The 26,164-nt window shown below is 36.6% G+C and overlaps 2 protein-coding genes across 7 annotated transcripts in view; one reads left to right on the top strand and one right to left on the bottom strand.

The window, feature by feature from the left end:
* Positions 1-7,333, top strand: part of LRRC7 (leucine rich repeat containing 7) — a 206,142-nt gene extending 198,809 nt beyond the window's left edge. For 5 of the 6 annotated variants that reach the window (XM_039329127.1, XM_039329124.1, XM_039329125.1 and 2 more), the window contains one exon: positions 179-7,333. In XM_039329127.1, coding sequence (XP_039185061.1) covers positions 179-288 — 110 coding nt within the window. In that variant the 3' untranslated portion in view covers positions 289-7,333. The remainder of the gene's footprint in view (positions 1-178) is intronic. The other variant, XM_039329128.1, reaches the window with a different exon arrangement.
* LRRC40 (leucine rich repeat containing 40) lies at positions 6,443-24,542 on the bottom strand. The gene is made up of 15 exons (XM_039329134.1): positions 24,126-24,542; positions 22,189-22,370; positions 21,307-21,380; positions 20,546-20,675; positions 18,768-18,891; positions 16,759-16,901; positions 15,725-15,897; positions 15,410-15,500; positions 15,271-15,316; positions 14,540-14,651; positions 12,962-13,069; positions 11,945-12,055; positions 10,459-10,536; positions 9,474-9,659; positions 6,443-8,144 (listed from the first exon to the last, which is right to left on the bottom strand). The coding sequence occupies exons 1-15, from the start codon at positions 24,283-24,285 to the stop codon at positions 8,015-8,017; spliced, it is 1,848 nt and encodes a 615-aa protein (XP_039185068.1). The 5' UTR covers positions 24,286-24,542; the 3' UTR covers positions 6,443-8,014.
* Positions 24,543-26,164: the final 1,622 nt, after the last annotated feature.

The following is a 26,164-nucleotide window of genomic DNA, read 5'->3' as shown; positions in this document are numbered from 1 at the left end:
GACCAATGGCAAATATAGTGCCAAATGTATAATATTATATGTTAGTAATGATTACTCTGGGGAAAAATAATTATATAAATATAACTTGCAAGTGATTATGTATTATTTTTCTTTGTAAGTCTCTGGCTATGCATTGGTACCAGCTTATTTTTAAAATATTCTTTTTAATTGTTTCTAGGTGTCTTTATTTCAGGACACAGAAACACACACAAGTTCTTTACAAATCTTAGTCTCCATCAGAATTACTGCCTCACAATTGTTTATGTTTTTAAAAAGAAAATTATATAAAATTATAATTCCCATAAAGTATTTCTATCTCACATCGGATATAAATTATTTATAAAGAATATTTTAGTAGTTCTATATTCAGTAACATAAGAATTGAACTTACGGTAATGGGATTCACTTCTGTAGAAATAGGTCTGGAGTTACACTGCAGACCTGTTAGCTTTTTCAGTTTTCCCTTTTTTACAATGTAAATACATATATATCTTTGAAAAGTGCAATATCGAATTTAAAACAATATTAAATTTATTTGGGATGGTAATAGGAGTCTACATTGGCAAAACCAGGCTTTGCTATGCTCACAATTAATTATTAAAAAAACCATATATTTCCTTTCCAGTATTTACCTCAAAGAAGCTTACAATATAAATCACAAAAATAGTAACAGTATTTACTGATGTTTCGTAGGAACATCAGTAGATACTGTATCTTGTATCATCCTGGTTGATGGTTTGTGGATTGTTTGGATTACAACTTCCATAACCTTTAGGCATCCCAACCTCTGTTTATGCTGGCAATTATGGGCTATATGTTTAGAAGACGCTAAATTAGACAAACTGGTGTAAGCTTCCAAGGATTGTAGTCCATCTTCATCAGATGAATGTAATGTTGCTTTGAGTTACCAGAACATTCAGATACGGACAGGGTTAGAATGTTACAATTCTGAACATAGTGACAAGAAGGAAAGGAAATACAAGTATTTTGTTGCCCCTCACATAGTCTAAGAAAGTATGTAATTGAATATTCTTGTAAGGCAAATATGTCAGGCATCTGAAAACTGCCAAGAGTTTTTTATTGCCATGATATAGAAATTTCGTAAGTGCATAAATATTCCACCATACATCCAATCTTTACCATGCCAAAGGACTTTGAAAACAAGCCCAACTTTGGAATTCAGGAGTTCAAAAAATTGCCACAGATTGATTAGCCCAAGAGTCTGATAATTGTCTGAATAAGGAGAGAAGATCAAGAAAACTTCCATTTTTTTCACAATTTGTGTGTGACCACAAAGTAGGCTGTTTCTTGAATTCTGAATACCATGCTGCTATGGAGAATATCTCCACTTTGTCTGTAATGCGCAACCTAGTAAGGGAAATAGTATTATTCTCTTCCTGGACTCCGAACAGGTGATCATTTTCATTGCCAACTTTGTGCATTGTTTCTAGAGTCAAATTAGAAAATTGGTGTAAAAGACTTATGTGCAGAAAAATGTCCATACCAAAAATTTATTAAATAGGAAAGAGATCCCACAATGTGCACATTAGCACAATGTGCAAATAAATGGATGGCTTTAACAATACTAAATATTCAAGGGGGGGGGATATGAATTTTGCTATGAGCTTCCAATTTGACTTAGAAGTGAGGACATAGTAAATAGAAATTCACAGATTAATCCATACAATATTCTTTAGATTAATGGCAATGTTTGTTTTAAAAAATTAGTGTTTGTTTAGATGAGATTTAACTTTATTGTTCAAAAATATTATTGCAGGTTCTGTGTGGGAAGGAAATTTCTTTGATTCCAAAGATAGATACACTATGGTTTAAATAAGAGGCCTTGGTTTGGAATTATTCATTCCTAACAAAAATAACTGGTTGTCTCAAAGTGAGTAGAAAATTAATTACGTAAAAAGTTGATATTTATTAATACTTTTTCCTAATCCTTTATAAAAATCTTGTACAAAATTAATATGCTATCTTCCCAGCGATAAAAAACATTTAAATAATTCACAATATAAATTTGAGCTCTGCTGAATTTTTAAGAAAAAAAATGCTTTGCAGGAGTGCAAAGATCCTTTGCTTCTACATTTTATCCATTTTATCCATGATTTTGTTCTGCTGTTTTTTTTTCTTTTTTTAAAAAAAAGAGCATTAACCCTTCTTTTCCTCTTAATTACTGAATCATCTCAGCCAACCAGAAATCATGTAGATTTTTCTCAGAGATTAATTCAGTAAGGAAAATGGGACTGCATTGCTTTTTCTCTAAAATGCCAATATAAATTAATGTATTGAAATCAGCTTTATGACGTGTAAAATCACTATACTTCTTAAAAGCACAATTGCACCTTGGCAACATGTAGTTTGGAAAAGTGCATTATGATGCATGTCCTAATTAGCATTGCTTGCTTTGGTCATCCTTTAATGGGAAAAAAATGGCATCATAAAGCAGTGAGCGCAGCATTTCCAAGTCAAGTACTGGATTAATTACCATACATGGACAGCTTTCCCCCAACAGAACAATGTTTATGTTATTTAGGGAGCTTTAGGGAGTCTACCTTTTTGAAGGGCATGAAATCATTAAGAAAACGTTATTCCCTGCTTCTGCTCAGGTTTAGTGTGAGTATAAAGCCAATTCATGTTTTCTTTACTATCACATTTCATCATGTCCTAGTAGTCCTTCTGAAGCTGACTAGAGCTAGCTGGAAGTTCCCATCTTGCAACTATCCAGTTGGGGGAATGCAGAGGTTGGGGACTAAGAAACAGACCTGAGGATAACGGCAGATGTCTTCAGCCCAAGTATGGCACATCCAGCTGAGTTCTGTTAAATATCCATGTCAGAAAAGGGAGTGTAATTTGGAAGAAGGGTTAAGTATGGAAATCTTTCTCTCTTCCCATCTCCTTAAATTTACAGAGCATTGGATAAGGAATAATGTGTGATCTTAACCTGTTGAACCAGCACCAGAAGATCCAGATTCAAGCCTACCCTTAATCTTGCAAGCTGATTGGGTGGCTTTCAGACAGTCATTCTCAGCCCAAACTACTTGACAGGGTTCTTGCTGTGGGGGAAAGCATACCCTGCTTTCCCCCACGGTGATAAAGAAAATATAGTGCTTCAAACAGTATACAACATTTATTCAATTTGTGAAGGACTGCATATATGTCACTAGTCCCACAATGATCTTTAGACAGTTCTGAAAAACACAGACAGAGCCTGTATAGCTAAAATCTCCCTTCCTGCTTCCAAACAGGTAATCCGAGCAAATCTATTCAGTCATCTTGGCTTTTTAAAGGCTCCTGCGAATTCCAAAGCAGAAGCTGAAGCTGAACTGCTCCCTTCAGCTTCTACTTCTCATTCAAATTGGGTTTTGCTGCATTTGTTTCCATGGTGACAGTTGTGCTAGCCAATCCTGACTATATACAAAGGCGCTCTGCCCAAACATGCCTTAAAGCGTGATTAAAAGAACCAGGAAAGACAGACAGCTCTGGTTTTTTGGCTTCCACTCAGCAGAGCAGCTGTTTTTGGACACTCCTCCCCTTCCGAGAAATAGGACTTTGCTGTACAGAGAACAAATGGGTTTGTATCTGTGCCTGCAGCTAGGCCAATTTGCCTGTAACAGATGCTATACCGAGCGGTCTTAGGCAAGCTTTTGCTCTCAGAACCCCTCTTAACGGATTTTCTTCCCAGGACTATTTATAGAAAGTAATCTAAAAAGCAATCTAGTTAATAAGATGCTGTACGGAATCATTTTAGGAGGTACAATAAATTTTTAAACACCACCTTGCAAGTAGCACATGGAATCATTTTGTTAGGTATGACATTTTTTTTTAAAAAAAAAAAATCAACTAAGTGCAAGGAATTATCTAGGCAGCAATTTTTAAAGTTATCCTTTCATACAAGCACCTCTTTAAAAATTGCAACTGGTTTAAAATTAGACTTCTGTTCTTGTCATACAAATGATGTAAATTTTTTAATTCATGTGTAAATATTAGTGTAATAAGATACAATTAACTATTAATAAGGAAGGCACATTAGGACAATGGTTAGGAAAGTGAACTGTTTTGCTATTGTGAATTCTATTTTGCCCTTGCTATCAATGGCGAGTACCGTTTAAAATCTCTCACAAAACGTATTGTCAAATTTCCCAGGAGCTGACAGATTCCCTTGGTAGCTTTGCATGGCAGTAGCAGATTTATTATGACTTCCATAGCTTCAGCGCATCCTTTTGCACTAAGGACCTCATACATTAAATAGGGACAGATTTTTGAATTTGAATCTTATTTTTTTTTTAAGAGAGATTTAATCACTGTAAACCTATAAACGAAAATATTTGTAGCTCAGGTCTGAAATGAGGGGTACTTGGTACTCTCTGAGCTGGATTGTTTTCTTGCAGACATTTCATTCATATATAGCACTGATGATGTTACCTAGTTTGGGTAATGAAATGTCTTCAAAAAAAACCTCACTGTAAATCTCATGCCTCCTATTTCTCAGTAAAAAGATAAGCATTGTACTGAGCTAGCTTGTGAGTGCTTTGAGTTCGGTTTCTGGCAACAATGCATGCCTTTTTTTCAAAATGCCCAAGCAAATGAGAAGAGCTACTATATTGGTAAGATTCAGTCACACCAACAGCAACCATTTTCCAATGACCAGCTGAAGTTTTCCATGCTTGTAACTTTCATGTTCCTAAAGTAAGAGGTGAAATTGAAGAGTACTAGGATTTATAAAACATTATTTTTAGTAAAATATCTACAGATTCATTCAGAATTACTAGAATATTTTGCCTTTTGTTCATGTCTGCCTTTATTACCCTGCATTCCAAACAGGAGACAAGTATTAAAGCGATTTTTAAATCAGAAATTAGAATTAATTTTTTTTTAAAATGCATTGCTGGTAGTTTAAAAACTCACTTTATGTACTTACTACAATGGTAATCCTGATTGAGAAATCCCACAGTGACACCCAGAGGCTAAGAATATTTGCCTCAGCACACAAGTTCTTGATGGTGGATTATTTTTTTTTAAAAAATGAATTCAGACTACTGTTGCTAACCTTTATGAACTTTAAATGTGCATTAAGTTTCCTCACCATTTCATTCCATCTAGAATGTTCATGGCCCTTTGTGAAGTTTTATTCTGAACATCAATAAGCCACACCAGTTCAACACAAGAGGCTGAATTTTTATAAATCGGGGGCCTTTCCTGCCTCTTTGCTAGCTTAAGTGGCTTTACACTGGGCAAGACAAAGACTTATTAGTTACGTTTTTCTACTTGTGGGTACTGTAATCAAGTAAAAACCAACAACTTACTTTAATACAAATTTTACCATTTTATAAAACACATGTTGAATTATAGAGATAGCTGTATTGTAATTAATATTTTGAAACAATTGTGATTTTGAGCTTAAATTATATACAGAACTGTCATTTTTGTATGTGTTAAAAAGATTGCTATATGACAAAATACTTTTCAGTTTAATTACAGTATCATTGTAAATAAGGCTGAAGAATCATTTACTACTTTATTAACATAGATTGTGAATGTAATTCAATGTTTTGCAGTATACAGATTTACTGAACTTGAAAGCTGCTTCATTTTATGTGAAAAAGTACTTTAAAGCTATATTTTAAATGAATTGATTCAGTGAAATCAATTATCTTTAATTTGCACATACAGATAGTATCTTTTCCATTTTACTTTGCGTATTGACACTAACTAGTAAGGTGTATATTGTGTCTAGAATGCATTTTGCAGATGCTTTCTGTACATAAAAAGAATACAGGGACTCAAAACAATGCTGTGCAGCGTATAGCAGAGCCATTTTCGGCTTTGATGTACTCAAATTTTTTCAGTATTTAAAAAAAGTGTTTTGAATAATATATTAAAAAGTCTATTGTATAAATAAAGTCACCTTATTGTAAATATTCTGCCTTCAGAGCAATGTATTGCAACAATTTAATCTTTTATCCCCCACAGAAAGCAAGTATCAGTAATCAGCAGCACGTGTCTCGTGAGAACTTTGGTTTTATTTGTACTCGGTTTCACACTTATTTTTAATTTTTTTAAAACTCCCAAGTTTATCTGAAGTAGGAGTCTTCAAACTTGGCCCTTTTATGACTTGTGGACTTCAACTTCCAGAATTCCTTAGCCAGGCATGCTGGCTGAGGAATTCTGGGAGTTGAAGTCCACAAGTCATAAAAGGGCCAAGTTTGAAGGCCCCTGGCCTGAAGCATAGTTTGGAACATAAAAGTGCAGCTTAAAGGTTACTTTCCCAGCAGCTGCCACCATAGAGAGAACATTTGCTCTTCTGGGGTTTTTGAATTTTGAAGGTTGATGATCCTGCTGTAGCTAAAGTTCATATAGAGTGGAAAGCTTCTGACAGAGCTGAGCGGGTGTGGAGTCTTTCTGTCTGTCTCTCTCTCTGTGTCTCTCTCTCACACACACACACAGGTTTATTGCACTAGTGTAGCCTTTATGCTATCCTTATCTTCCTAACTGCTAAAAAAAGTCAGTGTCTACTGCTTCACACAGGAGCACCTAAGGATACTTGTTGGGGATTACAACTAATGCCCAGAAGCACCACTTTGATCTGTAAGAATTCCTCCCAGCATATTTACAAAACATTTTACTGTATTATACAGACAAAAGAAAACATCTAGAAGAGGACACAGCACCTCTTTACCTTCAATCAGCACATTTTATCTTTCTCTAAAATAGGCCTTTATTTAGTGTATCAATGGCCAGCATCTAATATCAAGATACTGGAGAAATCGCCCCCTTACTGGAACAGCTGACTGGGCTAGGCAGAGGTAAGGTTGTATGGGTGGAAGCTAGACTGGGTTGGGCAATTATGGACTCTTTCTGACCTGTGGACTTTAGTTCCCAAAATTCCTGAGCCAGGAGCCATTTCTGGCTCAGGAATTCTGGGAATTGAAATCCACAGGTTGTAAAGGGGCCATAGTTGCTCACCCCTCAGCTAGAATTAGCTGTCTCTTAAGCTTGATTCAATTACGACTGTAGCTTTCGCAATTACCCTCAGTACTCGCCAGCATCCAAGAAATAAACAATTCCATATATTGTTGAACAGATAGTATTCTACAAGGAATTAAAACTTTAGTCGGAACACTGGTGATTCAACAGTACAACTTATCAATTAACTGAACGTTTACTTAATATTTCAGGACTAGAATTTGTCAGGAATTCTCACTCAGACAGAGACTTGTATCAGAATAAAATAATCTGAAAGCAAGCCAAACAGAATACCACAATGAAATAAGTGTATCATGTGTATCATTCCAATTAAGAAACAAACATATGAGAGAACAGAATACAAGCAAGGTAGAGGGTATTTACAATGTGATATATGTGAGGAAAAATACGAAAGGAACCTCACCAGTTTACTTCCTACAAAACTAATATTTGCAATGATGCCTATGAAATTCACTAAAACCATGAGAGCCTACAGCCCCAAAGTTGAGGATACTTTGAGGATATTTTTGTTCCATAAACATTCTTTGCATTTGTAAACATGTATAAATGCTGTTTTTGAAATTGAATCTGATTTTAAAATACATATTACATTCATGTACCAAAATACCAATGGCAAGCAAATCTTTAGCTTACACCTCTTCTCTAACAGCCTTCGGACCAAAGCCTTAACGTTGTATACATGAATTGCAAACACATTGTTGGTGCTCTTAAAACATATAAACAAACAGAATTCTAAGTGGCTGAGAAGTACCAAATATAAAATTAGAACATGTCCATACCAAATTTATATGTTGAGGGGGGAGAAGGCCATAAGCAACCATTTGCTTTTGCTGGGTAGAGTCACATATCAATCACCCAAATATATGCCATACAAGTATGGCCCCGAGGACAGCCTGCAGTAGACTAAAATCTTTGAGAACCCTATAAGCAACTTCCTAACATATGCATTTTCAAGTTACGTTTCTCATAACAACAAACGCCGTGATCTTCGTTCTTCAGAAAGTAAGATGTTGCATACTTTTTAGTTCACATCTGCAGCAACAGATGAAGTAGGAATCCTGCTTCTCAGATACTCAAGGACAGCAACTGTCCCCTTAGCCAGAATAGCTGCTCGGGGAGTTCGGAAAGGGTTACCTTCCAGTAAAAGTACTCTTAAGAGAAAGACAGAAACCAATTAGAACTGCTGTTCATTCGGATGCAGAGTTTATAAGAAGACATAAAAATGCAGAGGGAGAGGGGAAACCCATGGAGACGCCTCTCATTCAAACTGGAGAAAGCTGAATCAACATCTTCAAAATGCTTCCAAATTCGCATGAGGATTTTGCTAGACTAAACATTCAACAGCAACACTGTATATATATATATAATCTATTTGCCTTTCAGTAATACTTTGCCATTTATTAAAATGTCTGTTTTTCCTCTACAGGCTTACCCTTGAAATCATGTCCTCTCAGCAGCTCTCTTTAAAGCAGGGGTTCTCAATCTTGGCAACTTTAAGACTTGTGGACTTCAACTCCCAGAATTCCTCAGCCAGCAAAGCAAAGCTGGCTGAGGAATTCTGGGAATTGAAGTCCACAAGTCTTAAAGTTGCCAAGGTTGAGAACCCCTGCTTTAAAGTCTATTTTCTATCTCAAAGGCAGACCTGAAATCAGCTTCATATTTTGATTGACTGATCTTCTTGCAAGCTTTGCTTTTAGGTGCAACTTTGCAAGAGAAACCTACTACATTGAAAAAAGCCCTAATCCATTCTAAATTCTTGAAACAAGATCTACACATCAAAAGCATCAGTTTAACCTTCTTTGGGGCTTATTAGTATTCCGAGTAATAATTATCAGTTTATTTGATTTAAAGCCGAACTGCTCTACTTTAGGTAATTAACTGCATAGCCATCACGTCAGATGACTGATTTTGCACTGTCCTTTTCACTCCCCATAGGGGAAAGAATTCAATTTATTTAGACGTGGTCTTTCCAACAAATTGATTCTGAGGTTTTTATTAAATTGAATTTGGCATATATGCTATTCAAGAATTTACTTAGGTTGATAGGACATAAATCTTCTGGATCGGAGACTCTACTCTCAGTCACTCATGTCCTGGTCACTTCCGCATGGATTGTTGTAATGCACTCTACATGGGGCTGCCCTCGAAGACAATCCATAAGCTTAACACACTACAAAATTAGAACAATGTAATTTATTTGAACAAATTGAACAAATTAGTAAGTAAAATTAGGAGCACATGGCAAAGCAGATCTCTAACTGAAAATGATGCAAACTATCCTAAGGATCGGAATATTCTCTGACACTCCGTAGCCAATTAAATAATACATACTTTCAAAAGTAAAAGCAAATCAGTTCAACAGACATCAATGGAACAGTAAACCCCCTGCAAAAGCCCCAATAAATGTTTGTAATGCTTCTGCACAGTATTTTGGTAAAATAAATACGCTGTTTAAAAATATTCAAAGCTCATGTGGTCACCTGAGATTTTCACAATTCCCAAGTTCTGGTGGAATGTGTAAGAGATCATTATTTTGAAGATCTAGAGTACTGAGCTTTTCCATCTTCTTTAACTGCTGAGGATCTAGGGATCCAATTTGATTATTTCCAAGAAGGATGGCTTCAAGGGTCAGAATGTGATAGAGGACATTTGGAAATATTTTAAATCTATAAAAATTCATACACATTTCATTAGTAAATAGGTAAGTTGAAATAAATTTGATTATACCAAAGGGAAAAAAAAATCTGTGGAAACAGAACCAACAATACACTGTTAAATTCTTGTGATCACACAGAGCCAACATGACAAACTATATTCTTTCGACACCTTATTGAAAAAACATGATGAGTGATGAATGATGAGATTACTATATAGTACACTCTAAACACGCGCAATTTATAAAAGTCTTAATTATAAGGAATAAAAAACATAGAATTATTTTTAATGGTTAAAATCCAACTGTGATTTCAGATGATAAAGTCATTTAAAAACAGAATTTTGTATCCTGAAAAACCAATTGGCACTGGCTGGATCCTATTTTATTTATCAAATTTATTGGCCGCCCATCTTACCCCAGGGTAATTTTTACAGAGAAATGCTTATGGGAAAAGATGTTACTTTAACAAATGTTTTTATGTATAATTCATCTCTGAATGACAAACAGGTTGCACGCTAACTACTCTATAAATGTCCCTAGCCAATCAATTTCTATGTGAAGCTATCTTAAATTATTGCAGAATAGTGAGAAAGGGAACATAACATTTTGACATCTACTGTATGGGACAGGCATTTCCACTGTCAGAAGATAGCTTTTTCAAATATGAAATCTCCTTAAAGTTTCCTGCGTTGATTCTGTTTGTACATCAGACTTGTTGGGTGACATACATGCACAATGCTTTCCAAAATACAAATAGCAGCCCCACATAATATCACACAATGAAAAGGAGAGACTCTAAGAGCACTCACCTGTTAAAGGCAAGATTTATTATCCGTAGTTTTGCCAGTGCTTCCGTTTCATCTGGCAGAGATGTCAAAATGTTATTTCTAAATTGTCAAACAGAAAGCAATCACTTTTTATTGTATGTTAATATTTAAATTGAACTATGTAATGTAAAACATACATAAAATGATGTTTCCCTTCGAACGTAAATAAATATACCTCAGTTTGAAAAGAAGGTAGTTTTGGGGTCAGACAATAGAACTGCTGTTCTCAAAACCTGTTAGGAACCTCCAGTTAGTAAGATTGAGAATTACCGTATTTTCCGGCGTAGAGGACGACTAGGCGTATAAGACGACCTCCGACTTCGGCGCCAAGTTGCATGCCTAGAAAGTTGTCTCATATGCCAGAAACTACCGTAATTTCCAGGGTATAAGATGACCCCCAACTTCGGCGCCGATTTGAATGCTTTAGAAAGTCGTCTTATACGCCGGAAAATACGCTACTCTAGATAGTCTAATTTAGTTTTTCTCAACCATGGCAACTTGAAGATTTGGGGACATCAACTCCCAGAATTCCCCAACTAGCAAATGTCTGGAGTTAAAATCCATACATCAAGTTGCCAGGATTAAGAAACATTGGCCTAATTCCAAAGAGTTCTTCTTTCTACTTGTATCTACTCTACATGGCCAGGGGAATAGATATAAATAAGTGGGTCTCAAATTATGCAAAGTATGGCTTAGTTCAGGGGTGTCAAACTGCCAGCCCGCAGGCCGGATACATCATAGCGAAACCACGCCCACTCCATTCCGGCAATGGCAAAAAAGTCATGACACGTCGCGACACGTCACATGACACCCCTGGCCTAGTTTCTCCTCTTGATGTTGAGGAAATTATTGCCATCAGCATTAGTAGGTTTATTTGGCATGTGCTTGTATCTAAGCATAATACAAAACTTATTTTTTCCTGCATAACAATCCTATATAGTAGAAGAGAATGCAATTGGCCCAAACTCAACCAGTACGATTCCACGGCTGAAGGTGAACTAGAGCCAATTCCCCACTTCTAATCCCAAACCTGATATATTGCAATATGCTGGTTCTCACATAATCTTGGACTTCAACCATATCTAAATCAACATTAGTCAGATTCATAAGAATCAAATAAGTCTTGCCCAAATATTAAGAGGAAGCTTCTGAAGGGGGCTTCTATTTATAGTAATTTTCATGCAACCAGAGTACTTTATCAGGGATCCCAAGACCACAATTCTGTCACTGAAGTAAATGAAGCTGAGCCTTTGAAACATTCCTGCCTGATAACACTGGCAATTTTGAGAGAAATGTTCGTTTTCAGGACCCTTTGCGACTCATCTGAATTGGTTTTATTCTGCTCTGACACTTCTGAATTGAGTTCTTAGATAAACCTTTCAATATTTTTTTTTCATTTGGGGAGGAAACAAAACTGCAGAAAGTTATAATTCAAATACACCTTTGAAATTTTTCAGGAATTGCTTACCTAAGATCCAAATGTGTCAGCCTGTGAAGCATACAGAGCTCCAGTGAAACAGAAGACAGCTTATTGAAACTAAAATTGATATCACTCACAGATTCTTTTAGTTCCACAATCCTGGAGAAATTGTAAAAATAAATAAATAAGCAAGCAATTTAATTGATGTTGTTAGGTTCTGCATTATTTGGAGCGGTTTAAAAAAATACCAATAATACATTTAAACTTTTATAGTTTTTTTTAAAAAAAACTGGCCTATATTTCATAGTTAAAATGTAATGCTATCCGAAGGAAAATAAATGTACGCTATTTGAGAATAGGACTTGGGCAATTGCTAAGAAACACTAGAAAAAAAACAAAAATCTGAAAGCTTACATTTCATCCCATAGTGAGACAGAAAGCTATAGAGACCAGACATTAAGCGTGATCAAGGGCAGGGTGGTGGGGGTACAGGGTAGAGCACAAAGCAGTGGGAGTGGCGGGATGGCAGAGCACAGGGTGGTGGGGCAATGGAAGCGCAGCTAAACCATAGGATAAGGTGGGCAGGAGGGATGAAGTACAGAGAGGTGAGGTGGAGCCTAGGGTGGCAGGGGCAATGTAGGGCGGGAAAATAGAGCTACAGGGTGTAGTGGAGGGTAGCTGGAAAAGCAGGGGCAATGGAGAGCAGGGCAATAGATCAAGGGAACACTGGGTGGCAAAATATAGGGCAGCATAGTATGAGGCGGCCAAAAGGGTAGAGGTGGGGAGGGGGAGAAAGGCAGGTTGGGGGGAGCTATAGTGGGGGGTTACCACTGCAGGAAAGGGCAAAAGCCTGAGGTCCTTGCTTTATGATGACATGGGTCTCGCCTAACATTCACGACTGAGATTATAGAACTGCCATCGCTAAGAGGCGTGTGTGGTCATGCAATGTTTCGCCTAACAACTGCATCGCGTAGGGACGGAAATTCTGGTCCCAATTAGGGTCGTTATTGTAAATTTCCTTTACAGTAAGAAAGAGCAATATTAAAAATTATAAAAACTTAGTACCTTGCTGGAATTTCAGTCAGATTATTCTTGCTGAAGTTTACATTGCTGACTGGTTTGTCCCCAACTGCATTCAGAACGTCATCCGGTATTACAGCGGCCTGTTTCTCACTACACAGCATTTTAAAAAGTTACCTCGTTTGAAAGGATAAAGATGATTGGTCTTGTTTGCTCTAGACAGTCTTTCTTTGGAATGTTATAAAAACACATTAAAAGTTCAACATGTCATACATTTAATGATAAAACCATTCCTTTTTTAAAATCCCTATCAACATCTTCTGTTGTAGATTTTATTTATACAATAAAATCTTACTGTGCCAGACCAGGATACAATAGACTTTGCCATGCAAGAGACCAAAATTCTGCTTTGATTCATCTAATTTGGGTAGCAACTTCATAACCCCGTGCACAAAAGGTATAAATCTCTACGTTATCTCACTTTCCAGTTCAACTTTCTTCAACAACAGACCCTACCCACAATTGGTCTATTAAAATAAGGTTTTACTGTACTAACTGTCAAACCTGACTGCACTCCATGAATGCCTGCCCCTGCTTTCGCTCGCAGTTTTGTCAAACAGTGACGGGAGGAAGGTTGGTGAATTCTTGGGGGGAGGGGGGAAGCTATGGAATGCAAGAGAGCCTTCTGTTGCCGGCGAGACGTTATCCACCAAGGTCAAGTTATGAAAATTGTTTGAGCAGCGCAGAAAGTTTTTTCCCAAAACAAGACAACTACACTGGTGAACTATGAACTGTAGGTGGCTTGGAAGGGGAAAAGGGGTTTCACTATGTGGGTTTTCATGGGAAAATCCCAGAACTGACTTTGCTTCTGCTGTGCCTAGATGGATCTTTCAATAAAGCTAAAATCTTGGCAACACTAAAGAGCCAGAAGGTTCTTTTGTTGAATGTGCTAAATGGGATGGCTGACATTAACCTATGAAACCACAAGCCAGGATAGCTATATCACAACTAACACTCTTATTTAGTCTTTGCAATGTCTGCTTGACAAAACTCTTGACCTCAATAACAATAATTTAAATAAAAAATGCAATTCATGTAACAGAAATGAATTGCCTTATTTCATTCAAGTATAAATAAGAAATTTCCTGATATAAGTGACTTCTTAGGGGTCACTGATTGGGCTCACGCATTCATCTCAAGCCAGAATTTTTGAAAACCATGTTTTTTTTAATTAAGTTGTAATGATTGATTCCATGGGTTATATTCTATAAACCAAAACGGTTGAATTCATAAATAGTTCTAAACAAATTCAAACAATGTTATAGTTCAAGAAGATTTGGGTACACATCCACCCTGAAGCTGAATACTTTCATAAATTTGTTTATTTTTATTGTGCTTTTATACTTCTGACTAACATTTTCTTAAGGTTGGTTATAGTAAAAAAAAACCTAACACAATTAATACAAATATTAAACTAACAATTAAAAATTAAAATAAAAATCTGTTTTAAAGAATTTCAAATTTTCAGCAAAGAGGTTGATTCATTCAGTTTTAGGTGAAAGATATTCCAGAGGCAGGAAATGATAAAAAAATCTGGTTCTTATAAAATTAAAATATTCCTACCTATAATCTAATGTCTTCAGCGTAGTAATAGCATGCATATTAATTTTGGATTGACTTGGCAAAGTCATTGCTGTCACAGGAAATTCTCCGTTTGGGTTAATTATTTCATCATCTACAAAAAAAATGTAAGTTCACGTAAAATCCAATAAGATTATTTCAAATTTTACCAATAAGCTTAGTCTATGTTTTAACAGACTAGATTAAAATATTCAACCTTAAGTATTTTTCATTTGGGATGTATGCTATATAGGTGCATTCAAAAATCAAACTTGTTCAATTAAATGGACTGGAAAATTCCTAGCGTTGAATAGTTGTTGTAGACAGAACCAAACGAAGAGTGAATACATTTGTTCTCACTTTTGAGATTGTCCATCACCAAAAGTAATTGTTTCACACCAGGCTTAATTCTCCCTCCCAAATTTAGGTCAATTCTAAATATAGCATCCTTGGAAAATATTTGGAATTATTCTTTAAAAAAATCTTCAAAACTATTGACCCAGTTCTGCTAATAAAAGGATATTTCAATAAATAAGTGATCAGTAAGGTAACGTTCACAATATTTTGCTCCGCCATCCAGGAAGTCTGCATGTTTACTTGGTACTTATATTTTCCAAAATAAAAATACACATTTCCGTTAAAATTGCTAAAACATTTCTCAACAAATGAGAATGTAACAGATATTCCAAAGTCTCAATTAACTATAATTTTTGACTTATAAATACATTATTTACCTTGTATTTTGCTTCTAAGGTATTTCAGCATTTCTTGTGTTCCTTTCTAAAATGAAAGAATTAAAAGCATAGGTAGTTTATATTATAATTCTAAAGGATCAGAAATAAGTAATGTGGTATGTACATTATGTATACTTACTTGTAGAATATCCCTTCGGATTGCTCTTAAAGGATTTCCTTCCAGCGCTAAGAATTTCAACTTAGAAAGGTTTCCTAGTTTACAAGGAAGACTGACAACATAAAGGGGTTATTTCAGAGATTATATCCATCAAACCAAGTAACTGCAGTATAATTATCTCTATCATTCATTATTTTGAACTTCATTATTAGAAAAGACTCTTATTTCTACAGTTTCATGAATAACACACTTTCCAAAGGCAAAGCGTGATTTTGAACTCAGTTAACATATAATGTTTCTCCATCCACAAGTAATAACAATAAATATGCTTCCTACTTGCTAATATCATTGTTGGATAAGTCTAGTCGTTCTAATCCCTGTAGCAGAGTAATTTCATCAGGCAATGATTTCAGCTTATTATCCCTTAGTTCCAACACACACAAGGAATTCAGATACTTCAGTTGTTCAGCTCTTAATACTTTAATCTGATTTTCACCAACATGCAATTCCTAGAAAAATAAAGAAGAAATATTGTCCTTACAGCTACCGTATTAAGATAAAGTAATCTAAGAAGCAGAATATGCCAATAAATTTTTTGTAATTTTATAAGTTTAAAAGCAATAATATGCATTATTTTAATTGAGTTCCTTAAATGTGATATTGTATTGTAATATTACAAGCATTAAATACATAAAGATTATTGTGAACTAAATCACACCTGTTCCTCCACAAATATAATTACAATTCTGATAATCTCATTTAAGAAAAAATTATATTCATATAATTGCAGTTAACTTGTAAATGTATTCATTTCCAGAGAGGGGGGGGGGAGGGAGGGAGATTTTTCCGTCTACGGGGCCCCACTATTATTATTTTATTAATTCTCTTCTTCTTCTACTTCTTCCTCTTCAACTAATGAGTAAGTATATTCCTTTCATTTACCCTCTGAGGTATATACACCATACAAAATAGAAATGTGCTCCTTGAACTGAAATAATGGCCAGCAGTTTATTGCATAATTTACTGTATGTTGAATTGTCAAGTACATTGAAAAGAGGGAGGATAGTGCCAACTCAGTCGCAATTTCTTTCTTTTTCACCAACTTAATAAATGACTTCTCCAATCTTTCTAGAGGTTAAGCGCACATGATAGCATTTATTACAATCTTGAACTGTAAGATTTTATATCACCACTGTCTGCTATGGATGCCTGAAAAGAGCAAACAACAAAATACTTATCTCACTATTGCATGTAGGTATAGAAGAGTTGGAACCTCTATAGTGATATTGTGACACGGATATTTTCATTTTGATAAAAACTGCTGGATTCAATTCACATCTCAATTATCTGCTAAAGAAAACAAATCCTACCTTTAAATATGTACATGAATGAAAATCTGGCAGGCAGCACAACTTATTTCTCCTTAGATAAAGTTGTTCTAATGAAACCATACTGCCCAATTCAGGAGGTATAGTTTCCAGGAAATTCTTAGTGCAATCAAGCTGTTTTAAACCTAGAGGAACAGAGCAAATGGAGAAATAAGTTATATCATCAGTACCAAAATAATCAGTACCAAAATAAGAACTTGTGGTTCTTACTTGTGTGTAGTGTGTACTGTGGACAACATTTTAATTTTGTTGTGAGATGCACAATGACAATAAAGATATTCTATTCTATTCTATTCTATTCTATTCTATTCTATTCTATTCTATTCTATTCTATTCTATTCTATTCTATTCTATTCTATGATAGCTTATTAAAGATCACAACCATACAGGTTTTCAATATGCTACCTCTAGAAAGTGTATCCATGTTTAATTTAACAAAGATCAATAAAAAGAAATTCTCAAGTATATGTATGGCATGTTACCAACTTGGCTTCTTCAGTAACAGTGGAAAATGCAAGGTTATAGAAATAATCTTGGGAATCAGCATGATTTATATTATCATCTATAAAACATTATTAAAAATATTTCATCTATGTTATGTGGGTAGTCCTCATTTACCGAACGCTCAATCGGCAAATGTTCAAAGTTACAATATTACAGAAAATGGAGGTTTATGACCAGCCTTTGTTCTTGTGGCTGCTGCAACATCTCCAGTCACATGATCATGATCCTGGCGTTTGTCAACTGGTGTGAAGTTATGACAGTCAGAGATTTCAACAGTCACATGATCTTCGTTTATGACCTGCACACCCAGCTTCTGACCAGCCAAGTGAACAAGGAAGGTGGTAGGAGAGCACAAGTCATAATCATGTAATGTGTGCTTAACTACCATGGCTGATTTATTTCCTGACCACAGTCACATGATGTTCATATTATGACTGTGTGGCTTAGTGATGGAAATTGTGGTCAGTAAGGATTACCTGTATGCATAAAGTATTTCTATTTACATAGTTATGTCAACAACACATGTTGTTACAAATGATTTTCATAAACTGCAATGAAATGTTGTGTAAGCAGAACTCAAAACACTTTTTAAAATTCAAGCTTTTCTTTTTAGCTATTCTAAAGGTGTTCTTAAAAGCAAACAATTTGTCAGCCATCCAGATAAACCAAACAGAAAACACACACAAATAAGCTAATTTTACTTTATTGGAAGACCACATTAACAGAATCCTGCAAGTTTAATCATACTAATCTCCTGCTATTGATTTTAACAGCCTGATCAATTAGAGCAAGTCATACCTAAATTTCTTTCTCTGACCACTAAGCACTTTTGGGTGCCTCCCTCTGGTTGTTTCCTCTGCAGCATCTCTTCCCTTTGTCCCTCAAGATCATTCCCACATACTGTTATACAATCCCAATGCAGTTTAGAAAAATCATAAATGCTATTTCAGAATAAAAACAAAGGCAATCCATTAAAAAAGTTAGTGAGAATTTGAAAAAAAAATGCTACTTCCATTTCTCTACAGTATAAACTACTAAGAAAATGTGCAGTAGAGTTTATGGTAAATAATTTCTATACCCAGAGCTAGTATGCATACTACTACTAATGCATACTACTACTAATAACTAGATAGAAGTACACTTTGCTCGCCTGCCTAGACAACGACAACAATAATAAAAAAAGTTGGAAGGGACCTTGGAGGTCATCTAGTCCAACCCCCTGCTTAGGTAGGAAACCCTATACCATTTCAGACAAATGGCTGTCCAGTCTCTTCTTAAAAAATTCCAGTGTTGGAGCATTCACAGCTACGGAAGGCAGATAGATTTAGTCTAATAGTTTATTTAAAATTAGCATGCCATTTTTTCACTTACATGAAAACAAAATTCCTTTAAAGAAAAAATATTGCTGACAATAATATTTCAGAATAACCTCTTTTAGAAAAGGAAAAATAAAGCAGTGATTAAAGTTTAACTCAATAGTCCCTTACTTTTCATTGCACTGATTTCTGTGGGTAGATTCCTTAATTGATTAGAAGCTACATTGAGTCGCACCAAGTTTATAAGGAAAGCAAAACTTGTTGGGATGCCAGATATGTGGTTATTAGAGATATCCTAAAGAAAGAAAGGAAAGAAAACCATGTTTATTAACCTATTTATTTAACCTATTTGGATCTGGGTTAGCTGAAAACAAATTGGTTAGCATAATTCTACCTTCCACTTCGAGTTCCAACATCAAAGCTTTGGCATATCCTACCTATTCGATTGATGAGCCAGACAGAAGCAAATTGGTTCCTTTCATTTCATTTCCACCATGAAAGGTCATTTTTACCATTGTGTGTTTAGTCAGCGTGACTGCAGAATATGTTTGCAAACCTTCTCTGAGCTACTAGATACTGTATCTGGCTGAAACTCAATGCCGGGGAAGGTATATCATGTGAAGATTATCACTGCAGAAGAATTTGATGTTGAACTTCCTCCACTAAAGCCATATTCCTTCTCTGTTCTCAAGACAAAAAGGGAAATTGATGTATCCTGCATTCATTCTATGCCACCCAAACTCCCCAATAACATTGTGTAGCTAATTCTTCCATTTACGATGACCAAGAGCCAATGGATAATAATTAAGTTTATATTCTGCAACAATACCTTTCATACCATCAAACAAAAACCTTTGCAATCCTAAATCCTTGAGGAAAACTTCTATAAGTGGATAAAAATGCAAATCCCTTCTAAACATCTGGCTGATTGTGGTGATGAACCATAATAATAATAGACAAAACACCATCAGTCAATTGCAAAAAGGCAGCTTTACTTGGAACAGCTTGCATTTATGACAACACGTTTAACATGATGAAACCAGAACATATGCCTATCCCAGGTCTTCGGGAAGGACTTGATAGATTGATAAAAAATGCCAAAGGCCAAATCCAGCTTAAACATCTGGCTGACTGTGCAACCAGCCATAATAATATAAACTTGTATGCAGCCCAGGAGAAACAGCATGGGGATTGTTGACTTGTCTTCTTACACCTTCCACTGCTTTCTTTTGCACTATTACAGGGAGGGTATCTCATTCTTAGGGAAATTTTGGGAAACAGAAACGAAACTGACTGCTCTTTTTTCTCCCTTTACAAGTAGTCCTCGACTTACGGCCATAATTGAGCCCAAAATTTGTGCTGCTAAGTGAGAAATTTAAGTGAATTTTATCCCATATGACGATCTTTCTTGCCACGGTTATTAAGTGAATCACTGCAGTTAAGTTAGGTAACACGGTTGTGAAATGAAATCTGGCTTCCCCACTGACTTTGCAAAAGATGGCAAAAGGTGATCGCATGACTCTACAGTACTGCAACCATCACAAACACATGCCAGTTTCCAAGCATTCAAATTCTGATCATGTGACCATGGGGATGCTGCAACAATCCTAAGTGTGAAAAACAGTCTTACATCATTTTTTTCAGTGCCATTGTTAACTATGAACAGTCACTAAATCAGTGTTTCTCAACCTTGACAATTTTAAGGCATGTGGACTTCAACTCCCAGAATTCCACAGCCAGCAATGCTGGCTGTGGAATTCTGGGAGTTGAAGTCCACATGCCTTTAAAATTGTCAAGGTTGAGAAACACTGCACTAAATGAATGGGTGTAAGTCAAGGACTGCCTATACTTGGGGTTCGCCTACTTCAAAACCAAGAAATATACTGTACTTAGTGTACAGTAGCAACAACCAAAACCAAAAAGTCATAAAGCCATAAGCTTCTACTTACCAACTCTTCCAAACTGACAAGCTGTCCAAATTCATCAGGCAAGTGATACAATTCATTGTGCTGCAGAAGCAGATTCCTCAAGTGTTTTAGTTGAGTAAGTTCTTCTGGTATCTTTTTCAGTTTATTATGACTATTGATAAAATAGGAATTGTGAAAGGCTGCATTTGTATATGATTGATCTGTCTGCTAACTGTCTGCTTATGGAAGGCCAACAGGCCAATCAGATCTCTGGAAGGATTGCATTCCAGAGAACAGAAAAGGCTCTCTTCTCTCTTGCCTGTCAGTCAACATTCCTTACTATGCTGGAACAGATGGTAAAAAAAAGGGGGAAGAGATACTGTACATATAGGATATTAGGTATCCTGGATGCTAGTACTAGTCTGCTAGTCAGGTTAGTACTAGAATGGAAATCAGAAAATTCCAGGGCTGTGACTAAACTGGAAAGGTAAAAAAAGCACTTCTTTCTTATTTTGTTCTTGTGATCACCAGAAGCTGAGGTGGACTTGAGAAAGCCATAGCTTTGAGCTTAAAAGATTTGCTTTATACAGAACAAAACATATGACCAATTTGAACTGTTAAACCAGATTTGTCTTTACAAAATAAATAACTCATTTCTCTTCCTAAATATACCTTTATAATTTAAAACATCCTGTCCACAGAAAAAACACTATGGCTTGCAAATACTTTTGAATATAGTTATTAAGATCTATATTTCAAGACTCTATTTCATAAATATTATTTCATTTATAGAATGTGTTTACCTCACATTAAGTTTCTGAAGATTTTCTAGTGATCCTACAGCAGCAGGGAGAGACGTGAGTTGATTATCATGCACCTAAAAGTAATAAGCAATTGTTATAACATCTATTTTGCTAAAATATGGTGTATTAAATGCTCAAATGTGCCAAAAGGTAGACTTTGAAAATTACAATCTGCACTAAGCTACACAATTTGTGCTTTTTATTTTTGCCATTTCATCATGAAGACAAATGATGGGTGCGGGAGGGGAAGGAAGAAGAAGAATGAAAGGTAAGGAAGAAAAACCATCTTCACACTGAGAAGAGTTTTCATAGGGATGGTTTGCATGTTTGACTTAAAGCTATTACAATAAAGTTCTTGCTTGCTTCTTTGCGATAGTCAAGTTTCTAAAAAAAACTAGCAATGGAAATACGATGCAAAGCATTTTCCAAGAATTGTATTTAATAGAGTTTTAAAATACAGAAACAGTTTTATTTCAGATATCAAAGGTTCCTCAATATGGGGGGGGGGGAAGACAACTGTATTACACAAGGCAACAGGCTAAGGATTCCTCAGTCAGAAGCCAACATTCATTCTAACTTCACAACATTCTGTGAATGAAATCAGTGATTTAAGATTAGGTAACAAATTGGACAAGGGTTTGAACTGGGATTACTCTGTTCAAGAAAAGCTCTCTACCTTTTATTCTATATAGAAATGTATGAATGTGTGCAAGAGAGGGAGGAAGGGGGGAGAAATCAATAGAGAGATTTTTATATGCTCCTCAAAAATACATCATTCAACAAAACTGTTACAGTTTACAGATCAGATGTTTTCCCCCAAAAGTAATCAATGCAAGATTAGTAACATAAAGGTAACAGTCATTCATCCGTTATTTTACTCACATCAAGCACAGTGAGGGCAGGTAAGAGTTTGACATCATCAGAAAGACACTGCAGTTTGTTAGAAGATAAAATCAGTTTGTTGAGATCAGTTTGCTCCCACCAGCGATCGGCAGCACTGAAAGATACATTTTGGTGGGCCTCTTCTGGAGTATCCAAATTTATTCGCCAAACATGTAGAGGTACTGCGTATAAAAATAGGACATATCCATATGAAAAAAATCATTTAGTAACATTTAGTAACATTCATCTTCCACTATTGATATTATTCTTCTAAAGCGAATACTGATTTTGGAATAAATTAGTGGATTTTGGATACAGGTGTATTTCTGAAAAGAATTACACATTTTCTTAAATTTTAAAACATGTAGTATTTCATTGCAGGCTTTAGCTACCTTTCAACTTGTCAACTTGTCTAAGTGGCAGTTTACTCTTCAATGACAATTTTCAGGCTGTTTCTAAACAGGGATCTACAAGTCTTCCAGAAGAACTGGAACAAGCCAAAATATAGTCCAGTCCACAAATCAATGGGGCAGAGGAAATGTGTGATGGCACTAATATGGCACCTCTAATCTGTCTTTCATCAACCTATCAGGCAACCTATTTTTGCATACAGATTTATTGATCAACTTACCATTTATTGGTCATGCTTACTGAAATAAAAAAATAACTGTCACAACTCTTGTGAATTTCATCCCAGTTCCCAAATATCCCTATCAATGTAATGCAAGACAAAAGCAGTGTCAGCAACAAGTGACTGTGGCTGGCAATATCTAGAAATATCCTATGGAGTGTGATTAGAATTATGCAGACTGTAGAATCTAAGTGTCCATACAGGTAATCTTCATGTTACAACCATTTGTTTAGTGACCATTGAAAGTTACAGTGGCAAGTGAAAAAAGTGACTTATAACCGGTTTTCACACTTACGACCAATGAAGCATCCCCATGGTCACATGATCAAAATTCAGATGCTTGGCAACTGGCATGTATTTATGACAATGGCAGTGTCCTGGGGTCATGTGATCACCTTTTGCGACCTTCTGACAAGCAAAGTCAACGGGGAAGCCAGATTCACTTAACAACCGTGTTACTAAATTAAGAATTGCAGTGAGTCATGTTACAACTGTGGCAAGAAAGGTCGTGAAATGGGGCAAAACTCACTTAACAACTATCTTACTTAGCAATGGAAATTTTGGGCGGAAAATTGTGGTTGTCAAGCTGAGGACTAGCTGCATTCTCCTTCGGCCCATACTAGAGAGGACAGTGCCCTTTGGCTAAAAGAGATGGGGAATGCTGACGGTAGCCAAAATTTGGAGCTGGGCCAATCTCAGCCACTTCTGCATCAGTATAAATGAGACATAGGACAAGTTGAGAGAGGAGGAAAAACGAATGTAAGCTGCTTCTGTGGTGGATGGGGATGAGAGGCCGAATCACAGGGACATGGCCTCTAAAACTGCTTTGTAAAGCCAGGAAGATAAACCCAAGAAATCACTAAGGCCGTCAGCCTTTACATTGCCCCAGCAGCTGGCTCAAGAGTTGCAGGAGGAGCTTTAATTCACGTCAACTAACACCGGCTTTTGTTTTTGGTTCCCGGAACAACTACTAGAAACACACAACACCTATAGGGCCATAGCAAGTCAAAAAAATAACATAAATGCAATATATGCAAACGGTTTCCTTCTCCGTGTGGAAAAAAACGCCAGTCACGCAAAAGAGGGTGTGAATGATGCATAGTAATGCAATCCATCTACCCACCTCGTGCAAAACGAGCCGAAGAAACGAGTAGAAAAAGCCCTTTTCGTTCCCCCTCCCCCAGGTTGAGGTGCTGAATCCCCGCCTTTCCGGCTTGGGAACGAAGCGCAGGCCGTCCCTCTCTAGGGAGGCGTAAGCTAAATCTACCTTCGCTCTTTAGGGTAGGGGAGACCTGGCCCTGCTCACCTTCGGTCAACTCCCGGCCGGACAGGTTTAATTGGCCGCTCCTCCTAGCCGCCCGAAGCAAGCCCTGGGGGATGGCAGCCGCGTCGGCCTCATCCTGCCCAGCGCCCCGCCTGAAACCCGCCAAGGAGTGGCCCGCGCCCCGTCTCCGAGCGCCAGACATCACGGGCGCTTCAGCAATTCTCCCGCCTGAATTCCAGGGAGGGGGCGGGAAACGCGGCTAGCCGGCTTTTCCGCGCAAAGAAGACGGGCCGGGCTATTCCCACTGCCTCCGCCTTTGGGAGGAGGCGTGAGAAGAGCTGAGAGGCAGTCTTGTGAATCGAGACCGCGATTTTTGCTTTAAAAGTTGGGAAGTGAATGGGGAAGGATCTCAGTTAGTGACTCTCAAGGAAACGCCGCCTCTGCGAAATGAAACTACGCGTCCACTTTTCCTCTTTCCCGAATGGGCGTCTCCTTGAGATTCACGATTGTGCTTTTGCTGTGAGGTAGGTTAAGGCTGAACCAGGATCAAGGCCCTGCTTCCAGTCCTGTCCAAATAGTTATGATTAAGATTTCTTACCACACTATGTATGTTAATCAGCTCATCATTGCAAGAATGTGGTTGAATTCACATAATTACTAAAGCAGAATCCCAGGTTAAAGTACACCATATTACACAGCATGCTGCATCCAAATAAACATTTTATATTTGGTCTGCAAACAAGATGACTGGGTTTACAACAATAAACCAAACTACAAATTCTACAGTTGTATGTTACAAAGGAATGGCAGCACTTTAACAGTAGTTGATATGGGGAGAGACTAAGCAGGATCAGACTATGTTGTGCATTGGTGGAAAAATAGTATGACTTCTCAGGACTATAGTAGATTGGGAATTTTTTTAAAAAAGCTAATCCATGAGGCAATGGCAAATTACAATATTGTTGCCAAAAAAAATCTTTGTGGATGCATCCAGATCTAAATACTACTAAAATTCTGATTGTCATGACCCATCATTGGGTGAAATGGTACATCAGAAGAGCAACAATTTTTGAACCAAAGTACCTGAAATGGGCTAAATTATACAATGTGCTCATAATCTGGGACCCATGACTCCTGGGAGAATGACATTTGGAGAAGTTGTGGCTGCTTCAGTGCAGCTGCACTCCTGAGTTCTGCCGTTGCTGCGGTTCCATGACAGTTACCCAGACAGTCTTGCAATCCCTCATTCCCATCCTCACTCAGCAGTAGACACATGCCTGCTGGAAAGGGGAAATTTCCAATGTTATCTGCTCGGTTCTAAGGAAATTCAATGCGGGAAGCCTGCAGGAAGTTGGAAATCACTCCTGTTCCCACTGCTTTATTATCCACTCTTGGTCATTCTGTTTCTGTTTAGGTTAGGTAAAGAAGTATCTCTGAAATAATGATCCAAAAAGGTACAGTTCTCTAGTATTCACCAAACCTCAAGCTCATTTCAGGGATGTCCTTACTAATGGGTTGAGCAAACCTAGCTAGTCTGTATCACATCTAAGTACAGCTTTATTGTCATTAATACTGGTGTGTCCTTTTACTATTTCATATTTTCTGTCCATTCATCTCCATACACACACAGAGAGAGAGGGGGGTGAGTGAACAGAATCTATATCTATCTATCTATCTATCTATCTATCTATCTATCTATCTATCTATCTATCTATCTATCTATCTATTTCTGTCCAAACTTATAATGAAAGGCCCATAATTCACAAAATTAAAACATTAGTGTGCTAGTCTTAAGATATCACAAGCCTTTTGCTTTTATAGCAACATAAGCATCACTTCTCTGGAAATCAAGAAAGCATTTCTAGTGAATAAAATATTTAATATTAAAATACTTTTAATGTGCAATTTTATACAGATCTAGCTATCAGCATTTTATTGTTCAGTCACTAAGTTGTGTCTGACTCTTTGCAATCTCATGGATCATAGCACACCATACCAGGCTCCCCATTCTCCACTGTCTCCCTGTATTTGCCCAAATTCATGCTCACTGCATTAATAACTCTATTTAACTACCTCATCCT

This window comes from Crotalus tigris, unplaced genomic scaffold (assembly GCF_016545835.1).
Source record: "Crotalus tigris isolate CLP2741 ecotype Arizona unplaced genomic scaffold, ASM1654583v1 scf7180000024387.2241675, whole genome shotgun sequence".
Taxonomy (NCBI): domain Eukaryota; kingdom Metazoa; phylum Chordata; class Lepidosauria; order Squamata; family Viperidae; genus Crotalus; species Crotalus tigris.
This window is presented reverse-complemented; position numbering and strand designations above follow the sequence as displayed.

What these genes read in the sequence shown, in the direction of transcription:
- LRRC40 (XM_039329134.1), bottom strand. Translation starts at nt 24,285, where the DNA reads ATGTCTGGCGCTCGGAGACGGGGCGCGGGCCACTCCTTGGCGGGTTTC. An exon ending in AGAAATCAGTGCAATGAAAA is followed by an intron (nt 16,902 to 18,767) that starts GTAAGGGACTAT and finishes CTGTTCCTCTAG; the next exon opens with GTTTAAAACAGCTTGATTGC. An exon ending in CTGACACATTTGGATCTTAG is followed by an intron (nt 10,537 to 11,944) that starts GTAAGCAATTCC and finishes TTGACAATTTAG; the next exon opens with AAATAACATTTTGACATCTC.